Here is a 19,863-nt window from a genome sequence, read left to right as displayed (position 1 = left end):
TCCCTTGTCACGTGCACATCACTAGCTCCTTTGAGGACTCGACGGTGTCCTTGGGCAGAAGGCCATTACCTATGCAAAACATGTGCGCATAAATAAAGAATGTGCCTCAACAAACGCATGATGTGGCACGTCCGTTGGCGGCTTGTGGCCTTCTTTGCTTGCAGCAATTAGCAACTGTACCGAAATTCCTTCTAGAGGCATTAATTAGGCCTCGGGACGAGCACTTAGAGGACTATAAACTCGTATATTCTTTCAGGAGACCAAGAACTAACAGAGAATTTCAGGGAATAGGTATCGTTGGGGGTAAAACGGGGGGTCCTTCATCAGGCAGAAGGACAGTCGCAGGCCAACTGGTACAGGAACTGGATGAGAGTGCGTGTGGGCCGGCCGCTCATGCGATTCTTGAGGAGGTACGGGGGCACCCCGTCCTTGGCCAGCATCCCCGTGCCGTGGGTGTCGAGATGCACCCAGTCGCTGCATGGCACCATCTCGTGGAGGACGGCGGCCGCCAGGCAGGACGATGCCGGTCCCCGGCCCTTGTTGCACATGTCGACGGTGCCGAATTTCGTGACCAGATCCTTGAAGTACTGCCACAGGGGGAGGCGCCACAGACGGTCGCCCGTGGAGCCGCCGGCCTTCTGGAATTGCTTCCACAGAAACGAGTTGTTGGTCCACACTCCGGTGGCAGAGCCACCCAGTCCGCTGGTCACGCCCCGCGCCAGCGTTCCGACATCGACGACGAGCCGCGGCTTGAACGCCGCCTGGCCGTAGAGCAGGGGATCGGCCAGCATCACGGTCCCGGCGACATCGGGGTCCATGACGCGCATCGTGCGGCCGTTGAGCAGAGTGACCACATCGCCCGGTCGCACGGCCATGCCCGAGGGCAGATTCTCGCAGAGCGGCAGCACCGCCGACAGGTTGATGGGCAGCGACAGGGCGGAGGCGGCCCGAATGGTGGCCACCACCAGGGCGGCGCCGGACACGCCGCCGCGGTACTCGTCCATGCCCGTCTTCGGCTTCAGGCAGAGGCCGCCGCTGTGGAAGGTCAGGCCCTTGCCGACCAGCAGGACGGGCTTGTCCTCGGGCGCGGTGCCACAGTAGCTGATCTCCAGGAGGAGCGGCGGCTCGCAGGAGCCCTTGGCGATGGTCAGGAAGGAGCCGAGGTTCTTGTCCTCGATCCAGTTCATGGTGCGCACCTCCACGGTCACGCCGCAGGGGCACAGGGCGTCGACGGTGGCCTGCGCGAAGATCGACGGCGTCATCTGGTTGGCCGGCGTGTCGGACAGGCGACGGGCCAGGTTCTGCGACTCGGCCTTGAACAGGCCCCGCGTCCAGCCCTCCGTGTCCGAGGACTGGTACAGCTCCAGCTTCGGGATGTGGGTGCGATTGCGCTTGCGACGGTTGATGTTGTACCGCCAGACGGCCAGGGCCGCGCCCTCGGCCGCCTGCTCCGCATAGCCCATGGCATCCACGTGGACCTCGCTGCAGCCCTGCAGCTGCAGGGCCCGGGCGCCGACGGCCGTGCACACGCGCACATTCTCCATGCCCTCGTCGATGACCTCCTCGTGGTTGTAGCCGGCCCCCTCTCTGCCCAGCCCCACCAACGCCAGGCAGTTGTACTCCTCGCCGACGTTGTGGTACAGTCGTCCCTTCCCCAGCTCCCCCTTGAGGCCCGACTTGCGCACCAGATCGGCCAGCATTCCGTGGCCCAGGCGATCGAACTCTTCGCCGCCCGTCGACAGCTTCGGCTTGCCGCTGTCCTGCTCGTACAGGCCCACGACGACGCCCCGCATGTCCTCGCACTTGAAGCGCACCTGCTGGTAGCGCAGGCTCCGCGGCACGGCCCCCCGCAATCGGAGGACTCCCAGCGTCGAGCGACCCCAACCGGCGAACAATGGCAAGCGCGACATTCGGCGAATTTGGAAAACGTTTCGATTACGAATCGGAAAAATATTCTTTGTAAAAAATTATGAGAACACAAATTTGGACGTGTGTGTATGTTGTGTGCGAGTATCAAAGTGTGAACAGACAGCACTTTTGCTCCACTAACAGCAATTTCCAATGGACTACGATTGGAAAAAACAAACGGCAGCGTGTGTTTCAGCATTTCTCTGAAATTTGTGCTTTCCAGCGCTGCCCAATGTGTTCTTCCATGCGTTGGGCAGCTGCGTCGGTCCCAGGTCTTTAGGGAGGGCCTGAACGTACAAGGACAAAGTGTACAGTCTCTGTAGAGGCGGAAAAGTCGCTCCCAACAATAAACGCTGCTTGCAAATCGATACTGGAGACAGAGACCAAAGCCTGGAGCCGATTTTCGGTGCAAGTTTGGGTGAAAATATCCCTTGTCATGCCCAAGACATGCATTTTGTTCATGGAAACAATTACTGCTATTTATGGTCATTTATTTGTATTTTTTTAAATATTTTTTATTTACAGATTGCTTGCAAATCGATGCTGGAGACAGAGACCAAAGCCTGGAGCCGATTTTCGATGCAAGTTTGGGTGAAAATAACCCTTGTCATGCCCAAGACATGCATTTTGTTCGGGGAAACAATTACTGCTATTTATTGTCGTTTATTTGTATTTTTTTAAATATTTTTTATTTACAGATTGCTGGCAAATCGATTCTGGAGACAGAGACCAAAGCCTGGAGCCGATTTTCGATGCAAGTTTGGGTGAAAATAACCCTTGTCATGCCCAAGACATGCATTTTGTTCGGGGTAACAATTACTGCTATTTATTGTCGTTTATTTGTATTTTTTTATACCCGATACTCAAAATGAGTATTGGGGTATATTAGATTTGTGGTAAAAGTGGATGTGTGTAACGTCCAGAAGGAATCGTTTCCGACCCCATAAAGTATATATATTCTTGATCAGCATCAATAGCCGAGTCGATTGAGCCCTGTCTGTCTGTCCGTCTGTCCGTCCGTCCGTCCGTCCGTCCGTCCGTCTGTCCGTCCCCTTCAGCGCCTAGTGCTCAAAGACTATAAGAGCTAGAGCAACGATGTTTTGGATCCCGACTTCTGTGATATGTCACTGCTACAAAAATATTTCAAAACTTCGCCCCGCCCACTTCCGCCCCCACAAAGGACGAAAATCTGTGGCATCTACATTTTTAAAGATACGATAAAACCAAAAACGCAGAATCGTAGAGGATGACTATATGTTCTAGAGTGTAAAATCTCAACCAGATCGTATAATTATTATAGCCAGAATCAAGAAAACAATTTCATTCTTTCTCGCTCTGTCTCTCTCTAACACACAGGTTTCATGGTCGGTTTTGCCAATTGCAAAATATGAGTTCAAGGATCTCAGAACCAATAAGAGTCAGAGCAACCAAATTTGGTATCCACACTCCTGTGATATCGGACCTTGACCGTTTCGTGTCCAAATTTCGCCACACCCCCTTCCGCCCCCGCAAAGGACGAAAATCTGGGGCATCCACAAATCTCAGAGACTATTAAGGCTAGAGTAACCAAATTTGGTATCCGCACTTCTGTTAGATCTCACTATAAAACGTATATCTCAGAATTTCGCCCCACCCCCTTCCGCCCGCACAAAAGACGAAAATCTGTTGCATCCACAATATTGCACATTCGAGAAAACAAAAAACGCAGAATCATAGATAATGACCATATCTATCAGATGGCTGAATCTGGATCAGATCGGATCATTTTTGTAGCCAAAAGCAAGAAATCAATTTGCAGTGGCCACGCAGCGCCCGACGACAAGCTCAGACTGATTTTCTGTCTCTCTCTTTGTCGTGTCGTTTAATATTAGCGGCGTCTGCCGGAGGAGAGCCATACTGACTTATTATCGGGTATAACTGTAGAGTTGCGGTCTCCGCAGCAACTCACAACGTTCCACCTCGTTTTTAATATTTTTTATTTACAGATTTATTTGGCTTATGGGCCTATTAGATCTCGCATGGACCTATTCGCGGCGCATAGGCCATTCCATGGCCGCGCATTTCATAGTCCTCCCATGCTTTCCACCGAATCATCGATGACACTTAGAGGCTTGCCATAGCCACCGATAACCGATAACCGGCAACGATTGCATTGAAAATTGCTGGCAATTAAGGAACTTTCACAGGACACAAGTATGGCCGCACTTAAAACTTTGTGTCGTGATTAAATTTGCAATTATCGAGCCACGGCAACGGGCGGGGCAACAACAAGTGCACTTGCCACCATGTTGCATAATGAAAAAGTGAATTGCCGAGGGAATCTCGTGCAGGGGAGGAGGTGGGGTGGAGGAGAGGAGCAGCGGAGGAGTGTATAAAAATTGCAACCCAGCCGCAGACGAAACACGTAAAAGCAATAAAGCAATAAATTGCCCAATTTGAAGCACTATTGTAGCCAATAATTTGCACAGCCACTTGGCCACTTGGCCCCCGACTATGGGCCATGGCTGCATACAAGCCTGTTGGCCAGAATCCCATCCGCCGTCCGCCAGCCTCCATCCGCCATCCGCCATCCGCCAGCCTCCATCCGCCGCCCGCCACGCACCACACATATAATTTTCAACAAAAATATTCACATTTGTCAATGTCGCGTGATTGATGTGGTCGAACGCATTTCCGCCGTGCAGACAGGAGTCCCAGTGAGAGAGAGACAGACGCGTAAAAAACAGCCAACACACAGATACACACACACACATGCAAAAGCGTGCAATAAGTAGGCGCCACACAACGTTTTTTGTGCGTGTGCGAGTGAATGTACAAGAAGGATGCCTGTATGCCCCAGAAGGATGCCTGGTGTCCTGGTGTCCTGGCGACATTACGCGATTTTACGCATGATTTCAAATTAATGACAGCGACGCCTGGCAGCACCCCACCCACCCCCTCCCCCTTCCAGCCACACACCTTTAAGAGCAACCTTTAAAAATGCCCGCGCTTTTGCAGGATGTTTAATTTCCTAAATGCATAAATCTCTGCTAATACGCAACGAAACATCGAAACAACAACAATAGCAGCGGAAAGCCTAAATCTAAGCGCCATCTAAGCCAACAGTTTTTCGATACCCTGGACCAGAGAGAAGACCCGGGCTTGTTTCCCTCTGCCATCTATAGAAACCCCCAGGAAAATCCCCATCCAAGCAACTGCGCGCTCCTCTAGGGTATACAACATTTCGGTCAGAGTTCTGGTGTGCCTTCCACATCCGAAAATCATAAACAAACTTCAAACGACATTGTCCGTGCGGATGGGGGGGGGGCACAATGGGGCCAAAAAGGTAGGCAAAAAATGGTATTTGCAGCTTATTACGCACGGCTACCAATGGTCCTGGCAATGGGCCTGGAAATGTCCCGGGTAACCGCAGTAATTCAGCATCATATGTGGCCGGGCCGTCGTGCGGCAGCTTTTGGACCAAATGGCCTGTGTGGGTGGCCTATCATTGGGCACACACCCACCCACAGACATCTAACGCTTTCGTTTCCATTTCCGTCTCGAAGGGCCGTTTCGTGGGGAAGGAGTGAAAGATCTAGCCCCGGAACATTGCCGATTGTACAGGCAAATATATAGCCTAGCCCCATGGCTAACAATCCCAAACTAAAGGTCGTAGTGGACTCTAAGGGTACCATCCTCAGACTGGCCTTCACACGCGATCTTCTGCACAGATGTGACTCTGATCACTGCCTCAAAGGCAAAGTCTGTCAGGCAGGTGTTTCGGTCGATCTTGAGAACGAGGCTAAGTAAGTCCAGGCCCCATTCTGCCACAGAAAACTGTTCAATGGAATCTGCAAAGCGCTGCCAACAGCACACAGAACGGTGTAGTGTGGCCTGAATGAAAGATGGGGTTATAGGAGAGGGAGATTCTCATTTGTAATACTTTTTTGCACCACATTTACTCGGGAGTTTAAGGAAACCCGACGAAATGGTCTTCAAATGGCAGGCAGGGCCCTGGTTTTCTGTGTCCTGGCATCCTATCCTATATGTTATCTCTGTGTGAGTCCAATATTTAGTAAATGAATGAAACAATCAATGAAATGGCTTTAGAAACCCAAACGATAGGCGATAAGTGATCTCCGTCGCCTATAAATCTCTCATTTCTTTGCAGATATGCCAGCCATCCCACCCACAATCCGAAGGTCAATGTGCAGCGAGTTTCTAGAAGTTGGAACCTTCCCTGCGATCCAATGACGGGGCATGCTTCGGGCTTGATCGCGCGGCAATCGAAAGGAGACTCAAGCAAGCTGCTTTTAAATGAACGATGATGAGGTCAAGAGGTCACTTTCTTGGAATTAGCTCTTATGCCATGCTCCGTTTTCAGATTAATTTCTGTTTTGTGGCTGAAAACCCCAAAGCTAATGCTGCCCAGACGTTTGGGGAAAGAGTAAGCTCTTGTTTAAAGGATTTATTTTGCTCATTTGCTCATTAATTTTATATTTCTATGCTGTCTGAAAGATGTTTCTCGGTTTAGGACTGGGTCACCTGCAGAACCGCCTGTATCCACGGCATGTAGGCCAGGACATTCGTGAAGACACTCACGCCATTGCAGGGCTTCCTGCCGAAGCTCACGATCCCGAATTGAATGTAACGGGGCTGCCCATCGTACAGCACGGTGGCGCCCAGCGGGCCACCAGAGTCCCCCACGCAGGCAAAACTTCGGAAATCCCCGGCACAGATGTGCGTGTGATCGATGCGGTAGCCGTACCGGGCGCAGGTGTATCGATCGATTTGGGTCAAGTTGGCGGTCTGCAGGACGGAGGCCCGCTGTCCGCCCCACATCACGCCCCATCCGGTGAGAGTGTACTCCCGAAGGCTGTCCATCCGTTGCTGCACTGTCGTGTCCAGCAGAATGCAGATGGGTCGGATGTTGGCTGAAAGAAGAGAGAGGGGTTTCGGTATAGAGATCCAGAAAGAGTAAAGGGGGACTCCCACCTGTGTAGGCCACACTCTGTTGCATTTGCAGCAGAGCAATATCGTAGTAATCCACCGACGTGTACGATGCATGCTTGTAGATGTTTACGACGAAGTGATCCGTGGGCGGTGGGGCACACTCTCCCTGCCTGCAATCCTCTACCGTCCTGGTATCGTACTCTCCCAACCGCACGATTCTGCAGGCGACAGAATGTTCAGAATGTATCTGGGCAGTGTCTCTGGGGAATACCTACATGCGCGAGTTCGGTTGAATGCAGTGCGAGGCGGTGAGCACGAAGCGGTGATTGATGAGCGATCCGCCGCATACGAATTGTCCATTTGCGTACAGGTGCGCCATCCACGGAGTGGTTCCCAGTGCTGCATCCTCGCCGCCGGCCACCATGGCCTGCATAACGCTCGTGACACCGCAGTCCTCTTCGAGGAGCTGTCCGTATACGCTGCCACATCCTCCAAGGAGCAGCCAAGCCACCAGAGATACCAGAGCCATCATTGCCGCGTTCTTTACCTTCGAAGCAAACAAAAGTGAATGCTGGATGGAGGCGCCTCTGTTCTCCTCAATGGCTTTTTTTTGCACCAGAGACTTGCATATATTTGCCCTGAAAAACCCGAGATTAAGTTTTAAGATGGGCCACGAAATTTAATCGAATGTTTTGTGGGTCAGGGGAGGTCACAGCCCCCAAGATAGGGGCCTGCCTCAGTCAGACATTCTCTGGCGACTCGTAAATTACTTCAGACTCCATAAATCACGCAATAGAATTCTAATTTTTGGGGCCAGACACCAGAGCATGTGGGAGATGAAATCAATCATTGTTTTTAATGCACAAATGGGGAGCAATTACAGTCAGCTTTTGGGGCCAGACAAAAGAATGTATCGCTTGATTTATGCCCGTTGCCCCTTGCGGAATACTGGGAACAGCAGCTAGACTGTTCCCAACGCATTGGTGAAAGCAAAAGTAATAGTTTTCGATCTTTCGGCCATCAATTAGCACCTGCCCTGCTTTTCGCCGGCACTGAAAGCCAGACACGGCACTGTATAAAAGCCTCTGGCGGCCAGAGACGGCTTCAAAGTCAATCTTCAAGTACCCGACAATGGCTTGCCTTGGCCACGCTCCGATAGCTGTATTTTTGCTAGCTGTAGTCTTCAGTTGTGCCACCGAGTCTTGGGCGGACTTACGCGGAGATCTGCGGGATTTCGTGGCGATTGCGCCGCGTCGACGCATCGGCTACATAGCCGCCAGATACTATATCTTCGATCCGAGATTCCGCCAGGCAGTGGGTTTTGTGCGCAGCGACGAGTTCCTGGAGACCTGGCAGGCGGTGCGTGCCGCGCCCGAGGTGGCAGCCCTCATCGATTACCTCAACGAGTACGGATCGGGCTACGATGTGACCAGCCTCGTGGACAGCCTCCCCCAGCGACTGCGGGCCTATCAGCTGTCGCGCACTGTGCCCGTAGAGATGATGCTGCACCGCGATCTTACCACATTCCTACGCGAAGCGGTCCAAACCCTGCCGCGGGCCAAGGTCTACGCCCTGATCTCCCAGAAGGTGCGGCAGGGCGGGGACTTTGCCAAGTTCTACAAGGCCCTGAGGGACAAGCAGTTCAAGATTCTTGTGGACAGAGCAAGGGTATGACTTCAGAAAGGTGTTTCCTTCGAAGACCAACGAAAGACTAAATTCTTTGCATTCCAGAATTCAGCGGACCTGCAAGCGCCACTGAAAAGACTGCACCAAAAGAACATCAATGTCGATGAGATGCTTCAAATATTGTTCGAAATCATCAACTGGGGGCCGCAGAATCCATAGATCTAATCGAAATGTATTTTAATTATAGTTTTTCTTTGTAGTTTTGAGTGTTTTTCCACTGGGTATTGGATCCAGGGGGTATACGTCGAAGCTGCATGGTTGAAGATGATCTGAAGGGCTGAAAGAGTGGACAGCCTTCTCAGAATACTCCCCTAGATCTCTTTCAACAGAAAAGAAGTCAAGAACCTGGAAATACTCGGAGGAATACCCAGAAAAGAACAGTCAATGTTTTGGGATCAAAAGGTTATCGTTTTCCCCACCAAAAAAATTCTTGATTTGTGGAATACCATTATCTTTCATGGAATCGTGGCATTGCTCGAACCTTTGACCGAGTGGTCGAGTGAATGTTTAGCCGGAGATACTCCGCCGCCCCACTTTCGATGGATTTCCCCCCTCCAAAGCCCTACCATCCTCAGGTTTTACCTATAGAGCGTGCCGTGCCGCTACAATGTGGAAAATCAGCAAGAGGGCAAATTCCTCTATGGCAACACGCACAATATGCACTCATTAGTGCGGCATGGAGTGGTGGTGCAGTGGCAAGTGTGCGGGGGGTGAAGACAGAAAATCCTCATTGATTTGGATCTCCCTGTGTCCCATTGAGGAGAAGATGGGCGAGGACTCTCCCTCTCTCTCGCTGTGGCGCCTGAAAAGTCACTCTGTCTCCGTGTTAAATGCCAGCCATGGAGGCGGCCACATGCAGCATGCAACATGAATGATTTTATTCAGTGCTCTGCCGCTCTGCATCTCTGGAGCTCTGGAGCTCCCTCTGTAGCATAATTTGTCGACATCGACATAGTTTTTATGGCTGGCAGTGGCGCTTGCCGCCGGTTTATTTGCCACAAAATACGACCATATAAGCGTTGCCAAGTTTATTTTGGAAAGAAGCAAATTGCTGTCACTGTCACTGTTGCTGAATGTGCAACAAAAGTTGTTGCACTTGCAACGCCCACATGGAGACAGAGTCAAGCCAAGCCGATCCGTGCCCCACCCACATCATTTTGGTGCAATTTTTTGGCTGACGCTGATGCCGCAGAGGCAAAGGCAGAGGCGGCGAATGGGAACACGTTGCCTCAGCTGGTGGCATGCAACTGTTTGCTGTTTCTCCATTTTGCTTGACATTAATTTTATGGCATGTTTTTGTTGCTGTTGCCGCTGCCGCTGCCGCTGCCGCTGGCGCTGCCGCGCGCTTAAATTGTCGCATTTGTCTTGCCGCTGACTGGGGCTCCTGCTGCTGCTGCTGCTGCTGCTGCTGCAGCGTGTGGCATAAAGTTTTGTGTAATCCTTTCAATTTGTTGCATACTTTTAGGCGGAAATTAAAATAACAAGCGCAACGTGGTGGCTGGCTTTCTGCTTCGCCTGGTTTTAGTTTTTGGCTCCACGAAGTTGTGTCGTACACGTGTTCTACATCCATGCCACACACACACACACACACACACAGAGCGTGTGGCAGTGCAACAGAGTTCATCAATTAGTAACTTAGACAATGTTGCTCAGGTTTCGTGTTTCGGGGTCTTTTCTTTAGATTTCAGATTTCTCCCACTCCTGCTCCACTCCTGCTCCCATTCCTGCTCCTCCTTACGGCTGGTAAGGACTCATACTGCTGGCAATTTATGCTACGAATGGATTCTGTAATGAATTTTGCAAAATAGTTAAATTGAATTCCATGCTGCTGCCGGCTGCTGCCGGCTCCATCCACAACAGATGCCCTTGTTATTCCAACTCCATGCCCTTCCAGCTTTTCAGGCAACTCGTTTTCCATCTGCTGCTGCTGTTGTTGTCATTTGGCATCAAGTAAAAGTAAATAATTGCTGCTTAAAATGCTTGTCAGGAGACGATACCATGTTCGGGCACTCCCTCCTACCTCCTACCTTCTACCGTATTTTGTTTTCATGCTTGGCCCAGCACCGAGCCCTTTGGCCATTTCTTTGCTTTTTTTTGTGGGCTGGGGGTGGCCTGAATTTTGAGTGGCAGCAGTACGAGTAGTCCATCTATTCTTTTTGATACCCTGCATTCTTGTAGAAGGACAAGGGTGTGCACATTGATGTGGCCTTCCATCATCGCTGCTCCATGACATTCCCTACGTCATAAGCCCGTATCCTACTCCTATTCTACCACTCCTAGAGATGCTGCCCAATCGCTGGGTATATCCTAGTTGGATTGTCCCTTTTGTCCTTTTTTCGGTTCTATTCGGTTGCAGACTCGTTACCGCCTTAACTGCAATATCGGTTACAGAACTCAGGGACCCAGAACTCTAGAGCTCTTCTCTATTTCAAAGTTGCTGCTGCTGCTGCTGCCGCCTTTGGCTGTTTTCTTCACTCCTTCAGCCGGCACTCGTTTCTCCTCTCCCCATCTCCATCTCTGGTACCTCCTTTCCTTCTGCTGGTTATATTTCGACCAGATTGTCTGTATTTGCGGTTTGTGCGTACGTGACATGGATGCTCCTTTGCCGCCATAGATGGATGGATCGGCTCGCCAGCGTTTGGGAGTTCGGCAGGCGGACACGGGATGACTGCTTGCTTAACAATTAGTTTTAAAATGCCAGTTGCTGCTGCTGCTGCTGCTGCTGCTTCTGCTGCAGGCCATATTCTGGTATCACTCAGAGATGCCTTGTAATCCGTACTTGCTTCTCATACTCATTAGAGCGCTGCTACTCCACCAGGGACGGATGGCTACCAGATCGAAGGGGAGAAATAGACTGAGTGAGAGGGAGGCAAAAATCAACAACAACAAACACAACAACAATCAATGTTGTCCCGTAATCAATTAACGATTTAACGTTCCGTTCGTCGTCTCTGGTCAATCTGTCTCTCTCCCTCTCCCCATCTCACCATCACCATCTCTCTCTCTGTCTCTGTCTATCTCTGTGTGCCCTGTCAGCATTTGGCGCCACCTCCGCCATCAGAAGTTCTGTTTGTGTGTGTGTGTGTGTGTGTGTGTGCATGAACACGTCATTGGGGCAGCGTATTTTTTTGGGAAGGGGAAGGGGAAGGGTTGCAGTCATTTCCAGGGCTGGCTCTTCACTCATCGATTGCTCCATCATTTTATCAATCATTGCGAGTGATGGCAGCCCTGTTTGGCTAAGGATAATCTGCAAATCGGCTCGATTTTTAATCGAATCAACTCTGGCAACTCTGGCAGCCCTGTTTCTGGTGTACAAGTATTTTGTTCTGCGGGGGAGGGGGGCTAATGTGATTACTCCTGTCATTATTTCGTCGCTACAGCGCCACATCCAATGCCCCTCAATGCCCCCACAATGCTGCCATTAAATTGACCGCCGTCTCTCCCTCTCCCTCTCCCTCTCGCTCGCTCTCGTATGATGTGTGCGTGTGTGCGTGTCTGTGTGCATTTAACTGCACGTTTTCAAACTTTGACCCGCGCTTCATTCCGTTGGCCAGCCAAGGGTCGTATCCCTGCCCGGCTTTGGGGCTCTGTTGATTGGTTATTGACTTTTAACAGAAAAATTGATGTAATGCAATTAGTTTTACAGCTAAACCGTTTGCTGATTGTGCCAAACGGGCAAGCGGAACGGAACGGAACGTTGTGCTAAACGAGCTCTTTGACGGCGTCCAACGAGAGGGAGCTGTTCAAGGCATGTGTGTTGGGGGGCTGGGATACGATCTGAGGAAGGGGATCTGTTTGCATATCCATGGGGGTTGATTCTGGATTCATTAAATGTGTATTTTGGGGCTTAAATGAATCCCTGCTACAGATATCTCTGCTTATTTAGGCCCCTGTCTGGGAGATCCCATATCTAATCGGGCCATCGAAAAGCCAATCGACAGCTACATAAATGCTGAAGCAACCTGCAAGGCATGTCCTGCCCGAAGGCTGGCCATCAATTACACGCATGTGCAACGAAATTGAACCATAACGGAGGAGCGGGTATCGGCAGCAGTATCGGAATACCTCGCCGCCGAATATGCGGCCAAATGAACTGAAACCGGAAGCCACCAGAAGGGGGTGGCGCTGAACCGGGGGGTAGTGGAAATTTATTGCAGTTGTGCGAAACAAAGCGTACAATTTTTGCTGCTTAATTGAAAAATATAAATTGTTGCCACATGTACGAGTATGTCTGGTGTGTGTGTGTGTGTGTGTGTGTGGATCGGAAGTAAAGTCAAAAGCAGAACAAGAACATTAATAACACTGCCCCGAAAACGGAAATAATAAAAGCCATTTTAACGATGACGCCAAATATAAAATCAACAGAAATTGTAGTCGCACATAAAAATGGCTAAATATTGTGGCACCATTTGCGACTGCCAGTCATGACTGGCCGTTAAACGAGGCAATGGAGGCCAAGAGCAGTCGGTGATTGGCATAGCTTTTCAGCTAGGGGTTTGGTTCCTTCAAAGGCTGGAAAGTAGTATTTTGAGAGTGTGTTCATGATGAGCCGCTTGGTTATGCGATTCATATGCTGGCTACTTGTCGTAGCCCCCCCCAGCATTCCATTGGGCTCTGAAGAAAGTGAAAACCTTGAGAAATTCCACTCTCTGATCCTCTCATCATGAGCGCTGGTTATTCAGGCAGTAATTTAAAAGCGGAAAAACGACAATCAATGCGGGTCAATATTTGTCAACTGTAAACAGCAGAAAAACATGGGGATGGTGGAGAGGAATACAGTCACTGCCAAAAGGCAATGGAAGACACAACACACACACACCCACAGGCACCCACAGGCACCCACAGAAAAGTCAAGTGCAAACAGCAAAAGGGGGGAAAAAAAAGGAATAGCAGGAAAAAATGCGACATGCAGGTGGCATAAATGGGAGAAAAAAAGACACACACACACACGGACAGGGGGAGAGGCGCACCTATACATGCACAATTATCACAGGGTCCTTTGATGATGAGCTTCCTGCACATCAAAAGCCAAAAATAGAGCAACTAAAAGGCAGGGAAAAGGCCAAGAGCCCGTCGGATGTTCGGCCAAGGCCAAAAAGGATTCGAAATGGCTAAAAACGTAACGAACAAACAGCGTGCTCCGATGTCAGCCACACACAAATTTCATAGCTACATGGAGGCACACCAACGGTCCTTTTCCCCCCTTCACCGGCGTTTGATTGAAGCAGCGCCTCTGATAGACAGATGCAGCAACCACTTGGGCACTTGGGCACCCGCAAAGCCCTCGAAACCCCAAAACATACACAGAAACACACTCGCCCCCACCCCACACATCCACGAGTGTGTGTGTACATCTGCTGGAGCATTCATGGGGGGCGGTGTGGGGTGTGGGGTGGGCGGTGGACGGCAAAGGCAAACACACCTTGACTTTTGGTCAGAGATATTCTGATTTGTTTGTGTTTCTACTTTTCGAGCTTAACAAATTAAGCGCTCAATCTGTAGGCCACCGACCATACAGCAGCAGACCATACAAAAAAGAGCTGCCAAACGGACGGAGACCGGAGACCGGATAAAAGGTAGCCCATGAAATCAACAAGAGAAAAAATTATCATCAGCAAAAAAAAACACTACCAAAGGGGAAAGTAGCTGCTAAAGATGGAATGGAGGGACAATGAATGAGGGAAAGCCAGTAGATCGAAGCATGAAATACACTTAAATATAGAAACCTTTTGGATGGTATTTCTGGGACTATCCTTACACTTCCTCTATCGAGAGTACACCAGAGATTGCCACAATTCTGTTGAACTTTTGCTAAAACCCATAGCGAAATGAAACACAATCAAAATTAGTATTTATTCCCGCAAAACAAAAAAACAAGCGAAAGAGAAAGCGAAAGATTGAGGGAATCGCTGCATTTTAGGTGACGCCAGAAGTCAACTCTTCGTTAGTTCTGTTTGTTATGGCCACCCTTCCAGCCCCCAGCAGCGCCAAGGCCCCCCCTGCGTGTGCTGTCGTCGTTTCCCGTTTGTTTACATTCGCCAGGTGGTGCCAGGGGGGGTGTGGGGGGCGGTGCGGGTCGAGTATGTGTTGGCTCCTCGTTAGAGCTGTCGGCCCTACCCCGCGCTAGTTTTCTGATGAATTTATTCGCTAAACATGTTTATTATTTACTCGCAAATCACACAGCAAATTTGACAGTTTCAAGCGTTGGCAAGTGTATGGACAAGGGGGAGTGGAGGGGGAGAAAGCACTTGCCTTTTTGGAACCATTTTATGGACTCGGGAGACTGAGAACAGCTGGGGAACTGCCTGCCTAATACATATATTAGTATTAAGAAGCTTTAGGGAAAAATCTTTGTGTGTAAAAGTTGTTTCTTACGACCTGCCAAGTGTATCTAAAGTTTCGGTTTCCGAAATACGAAATTTCTTCTTGTTTTTGGAGTCTGCTGTGATGATTTATGCTTACCCCCCCCAAAAAATCTCACTCATTCAGTCTTCAAAATCAATCTGCCACAAAAGATGCTTCCGCCCAGCCCCGGGAGAAAGTGCTCGCCCGCCACTCTCTCCCTGATGGCGGCAGACCTGTGAGGGTTGTTAATATTTTAAGCTGTGTAATTAATTTAAAACCTTGTAATTAATAAATAACACCAACGTGCAGTGGGCGGTGCCAAACAGAATCAGAAGCAGAAACAGAAACAGAAACAGATAAGCGGTAATCATTAACACTGCGTGGTGGGGGGTGGTGTGGGGGGGGGGGGCTGTTAAATGGATTTTACTGGATTTGCCTGCGGGCAGAGTGTTCTCCGTGCGGGACCAGGGCGCCGCAATACAATAATTGTGCGTGCTTATACGAGTATCCGCTGTTAGCCTGTAACTAATTCAATTCGATCGGTTATTTAGGACAACTTTTCATTGTCCTATTAGAGCATTTCCATGTACTGCCACGGGGATATTCGTATCGTTTCCTGGCAGCAGCACTTAAAGGACAAACTTTTGGCGAAATTTGGGTCAATTAGTTGCCAGTCAACAAGTTATTATTAATTTACAACAATTTAATCGACATTTTGTAGAAAATAGTTTTAAATCCGCTTAGCTCTCAGGTTTTAACGTAACAAAAATTAATGTAATAAGTACAGATTTAAGCCTCATATCCGAACGAAATATAAACACAAATCTGTAGCTTTTCAAATATGTACATACATATGTATGTATGTTTGAGACTAATGTGCTCTGAGCGTCTTCAGCAGCGTGTGTTGCAATTTATTTTATTTAATTATTTGGTGGTTGAAGCCGCGGGGGGGCTGTTTGGATTGAAGACGAGAGACGAGGTGCCAGAAGTGATTTTTCTAGAACGAGACTTAAATCAAGGGCAGGCTTGCTTTAATGCCAGCAAGAGCACGACAGAATGCGAGAGAGATAAGGAAGGCGAAAGCAAGAAAGACAGACGCGAGAGAACGGCTGCATAGGCTGCTGCCATGAGGGAGGGTTGTGCATGTATGTAAGTATGTACATGTCGGAGATTCATATGAATAAACAGTAACTACGTAGTTGAGTTATGTATGTCTCTCTGTTATGCTTTCAGATCGCATTTTTGCTGAGAGCGAGGCTGGCGAGCGGGAGAGAGAGTCGTCTCAGCCGAGTGTGACGCTGTGATGTTGTATTTGGGAGAGCGCGAGATCAAAAAGCAATGCTAGTCGGGTAATGCTTGAACTGAGAGAGATTTCAAGAGAGAGGGAGACAGCAGCGCAACGCACTGCGCGAGGTTCAAACAAAAATGCAAGAAAAAGAAGAGCCCGCGGCCCCTCTGCCTCTGGCATACAAGAACACCCTGTATATGTGTTACAGGGTGGTACAGTGGGTAGTGCAAAGAACAAACAATGAGAGGCTATCATCTATGAATATTGGGGAATATTGGGCACAACATAATGCTTTCTTGATACCCGAACATAAATCGAAGTCTGCACTATGATATTCTAAGATTGATTTTGGCTCGCTATAAATGTAGTGTTTTTAAATAGAAATTTGCATTAAATTCCGCCTGATTCGTGCACGCATTGATTTCCTCTAAAGAGATGCAATCTATAGTTTGTGTATCCTTAAACAAGTCCCGCTATTGAGTGGATTTTAGTGTGGCAACATCATTGATATGGCAATTGTTCTATTTTCTGGCCCAAAGCACACACACTGTATCCGGGACGCTGACACAGACACAGACACGCATTCGCTCACTCCCGTATCCCGATCATCATCAATCACAGCGGCACGCCAGCCATACACAGAGTCCCGTCCCAAGAGGTCGGGTGGAGACCCCAATCCCATTTCCATTCCCCGCCTGACAGTGCACTTTTTGTTGCTTTTTTTTGTTCTGGTGGTGCCACTATAATTGGCAATTCATGCAGGAAACAGGCCATTATGCCGCTGTTAGCTTATTAGCTGGCCGTGAAAATGCCTGCCCCTTCAATCGGTGTCTGGTGCGGCGGCTGCTGCTGCTTCTACTGCTGCTGCGTCACTCCGGAGACGGAGCTGTCGTCTTTTCGAGTGGTGGCTCCCCAGGAGGCCGGAAGCGTGGGCATTGGTGTTTTATCGAATATAATTACCTTTCGAACACCTTCCTCCGTCGTTTGGACCGCAATACACAATTTGGTGTCATGTCGTTTGGTTTGCCTGCGGGAGAGGGAGGCGTCCTGATAAGCAGCTAAATGGCAAATGCAGGTGCAACAAGAGTGCACTGGCTGTGGCAATCAGGAGGCCTCAGGGCGAGGCATAAATACATGTATTTGGCAGCCCACTAAAACACATCGTTTCTGCCCCCCCCCCCCCCACCCACCTAAGCCCGTCGTGGAGCCATCCATTCTAAAGATACAAATACAGTTATGTATCTGCCTGAGGCATCTCCCTGTTTATGATGCCATTAAGACGCATTGAGAAAATGCAAAATTTGCAAATGTACAAAATCTTAAGGATCTTAAGGATCCACCCCCACCCTCCCTCATCAGTGCCAGCAAAATGCGAGGCCATGTGCTGGAAATTGAGAGGGGGATAGAGGGGGGGGGGGGGGGGGGGGGGGGGGGGGGGGGGGGAATAGCAGTTCAAACACTATAAAAATTATGCGTGTCATAAATCCAACGGATGAGATTTGCATTTGTGCGAGTATCTCGCTGCCACCGCGCCAAAAGTCGTTATCCCATCAAAACTTGAGCGGCAGCGAAGGGGCATGGCTTAGGGGGTATACCAGCAACGGGTGCCATAATAATTTTCGCCTAATAATGATGCGCGTTATGGCCTGACGACAACACAAGAACCTGCCACACGCTGCTGCTCCTCCTCCTCCGCCTTCCCCTCCAGCGTTTCCAAGCCATAATTTTGCATGTCGCTGCCATGAGATTGCAGGGGGGAAACAAATGACGCCATTTTACATGCTCTCTCTCTCTCTCTGTCTCTCTCTGATGTGTGCGTGTGTGTGTGTGTGCAACAAACTCAATCATAATCTGTGGCCAATGGCATTACCCTTGCCAGGGAGCAAAGCAAAGCTGTGCGTTGTCCTTTGTCGCTTGCGTTGTCGTTGTCATGAGAACTTCTCGTCGGAGGCAACGAGAACGCATTGCAATAACTTTTCGTTTTCTTGGATGCCACTTCTGGCTCCCTCTTCGGCTCGGATGAGTCTGAATCTTCATCTGGCTGCGGAGTTGATAATCAGTGGTATTGGCATCATAAACATCTCCAGCAGGAAGTAGATAAGACACTCTCCCGCACAGACTTAACATGGCTCCTCAATGGCAGTCCTAGATGGCAGAGTGTCTGGGCACAAAGAGTGGCAAAGTCTTACAATGTTTGGCCCGAAACACAGAAGACTCGTTGAGGCATCATCTTGTTTTGGTCTAACGCATGGCAAATTAGCCATCTGATTGGGCCCAAAATGCAGCCATGAATAATTTATGTCATGGCCTAGGCCTTTGACCACTTAGCCACCCACAAAAAGTGGGCACAGAGAGAGAAAGAGGGGCATAATTGCCTATAAATGTCTGCCAATTTCAAGAAGCTGAAACATTCGAGGCTTTGTTTTAGCCACACACACACATCCGCAAGGACATCCATCCATATGCGAGTAAACGATATGAAGGAGGCAGTGGCACTTTGTGCATTTCCCGTCCAGAGCATGTTGACAAGAAATTGCATAATTATGGCTTGCCCGGACAGGCGGTTAGATCAACTCAACCGCAAGTGCTGGATTCTGGAGTGCCCCCACACGGGGGGTGGTGCCGGCCGGGGCACTGTTGTACGAATGGCTACCAAAAGGAGGTGGCTGTGGCAAGAGAACACCCCAGAAATTTGGCCACAGGGCAGCTGCAGGACTGAGAGAATCAGTAGCTAAACCACAGAGCCATGGAAGTGCCATCTGTAGCCAGTAGCCAGTAGCCGGTATCCAGCAGCCAGCAGGTGCAAAAAAAGCAGCAGGAGCCATCAGGAAACCGGACCGGGTCCGGTGTGCATATGCATAAGCGGGAAAGGACACTGCGGTGAGAGCAGCTTCTGGAACTGAAGCTGCCGCCGCAGACGAAGGCAAAGGAAAGCTTAACAGCCGGACGGGGACACGGACACGGGCTGTCCGCTGGTTTGGGGCTGGGACCCTGGCCAAAGTTGCACAATTGAATTGCATAACATGAATAGAAATGAATTGGCAGGCTCTCTCGCTGGCATCAGAAGCTCATCCTTGTAGAATGTGTGGTGTGGCGATGCGGTGGTGCGGTGGTGCTGTGGCAACCTTTTCTGATGATGCACTTTTGTCACAATTTTCTGTGGCCCACAGATATTTGCATGTGCCTCTGCCCAAAAACTAAGCTTTAACATTGTGCCAGGCGCAGCCGTTTAAAGCGAGAGAGAACGAACCGATTCCTGGGGCAGCCCAGAGCAATTTTCACACTCGATTAGCTGCATTTGTGCACGTGCCACACACACCAGACTCAAATAATGCACAACAGGAAAAAGAGAGGCAAAATTACAATAAACGTTTGGATTTTCATTAAAAGCCACACACACTCCTCAGACTGGGGAGTCCTGGGCTGGATGTTGTGTGCGTTAAAGAAAACGTTGCCTACTTTGCAGCGCTCGCAGCGAAATGGAAAGTCAAGCACTCGAGACAGCGACAAAGCACTGCGTCGGCGGATGGGCAGCCCTTTTGCAAAATCACACAACAAGGGTAGCATCCCTCCCCCCCCCTTCACCCACTTTGGATGTGCTCCCTTTGTTGTGCTCGGTTTTTCTTTTATTTCTGCACACAATAATGAAAATGTTGTTGTTTGTGAAATTCCAACAGCCGTTGCTAGAATTCACTTGAGCGCTC

The 19,863-nt window shown here is 49.7% G+C and overlaps 3 protein-coding genes across 3 annotated transcripts; 1 reads left to right on the top strand and 2 right to left on the bottom strand.

The window, feature by feature from the left end:
* Nucleotides 1–224: 224 nt before the first annotated feature.
* LOC108159394 (cytosol aminopeptidase) lies at nucleotides 225–2,038 on the bottom strand. The gene has a single exon (XM_017292629.2). The coding sequence runs from the start codon at nucleotides 1,908–1,910 to the stop codon at nucleotides 324–326; it is 1,587 nt and encodes a 528-aa protein (XP_017148118.1). The 5' UTR covers nucleotides 1,911–2,038; the 3' UTR covers nucleotides 225–323.
* A 4,302-nt stretch (nucleotides 2,039–6,340) lies between these two features.
* On the bottom strand, nucleotides 6,341–7,393 carry LOC117187772 (serine protease grass-like). The gene is made up of 3 exons (XM_033390590.1): nucleotides 7,116–7,393; nucleotides 6,883–7,058; nucleotides 6,341–6,821 (listed from the first exon to the last, which is right to left on the bottom strand). Exons 1-3 carry the CDS (start codon nucleotides 7,370–7,372, stop codon nucleotides 6,418–6,420), a joined length of 837 nt encoding a protein of 278 aa, XP_033246481.1. The 5' UTR covers nucleotides 7,373–7,393; the 3' UTR covers nucleotides 6,341–6,417.
* Nucleotides 7,394–7,508: 115 nt separating this feature from the next.
* Nucleotides 7,509–8,725, top strand: LOC108159396. Its single transcript, XM_017292631.2, has 2 exons — nucleotides 7,509–8,508; nucleotides 8,572–8,725. Exons 1-2 carry the CDS (start codon nucleotides 7,972–7,974, stop codon nucleotides 8,683–8,685), a joined length of 651 nt encoding a protein of 216 aa, XP_017148120.1. The 5' UTR covers nucleotides 7,509–7,971; the 3' UTR covers nucleotides 8,686–8,725.
* Nucleotides 8,726–19,863: the final 11,138 nt, after the last annotated feature.

Source organism: Drosophila miranda, chromosome 3 (assembly GCF_003369915.1).
Source record: "Drosophila miranda strain MSH22 chromosome 3, D.miranda_PacBio2.1, whole genome shotgun sequence".
Classification (NCBI taxonomy): domain Eukaryota; kingdom Metazoa; phylum Arthropoda; class Insecta; order Diptera; family Drosophilidae; genus Drosophila; species Drosophila miranda.
Note: the sequence above shows the minus strand (reverse complement) of the source record. Positions and strands in the feature narration are given on the sequence as shown.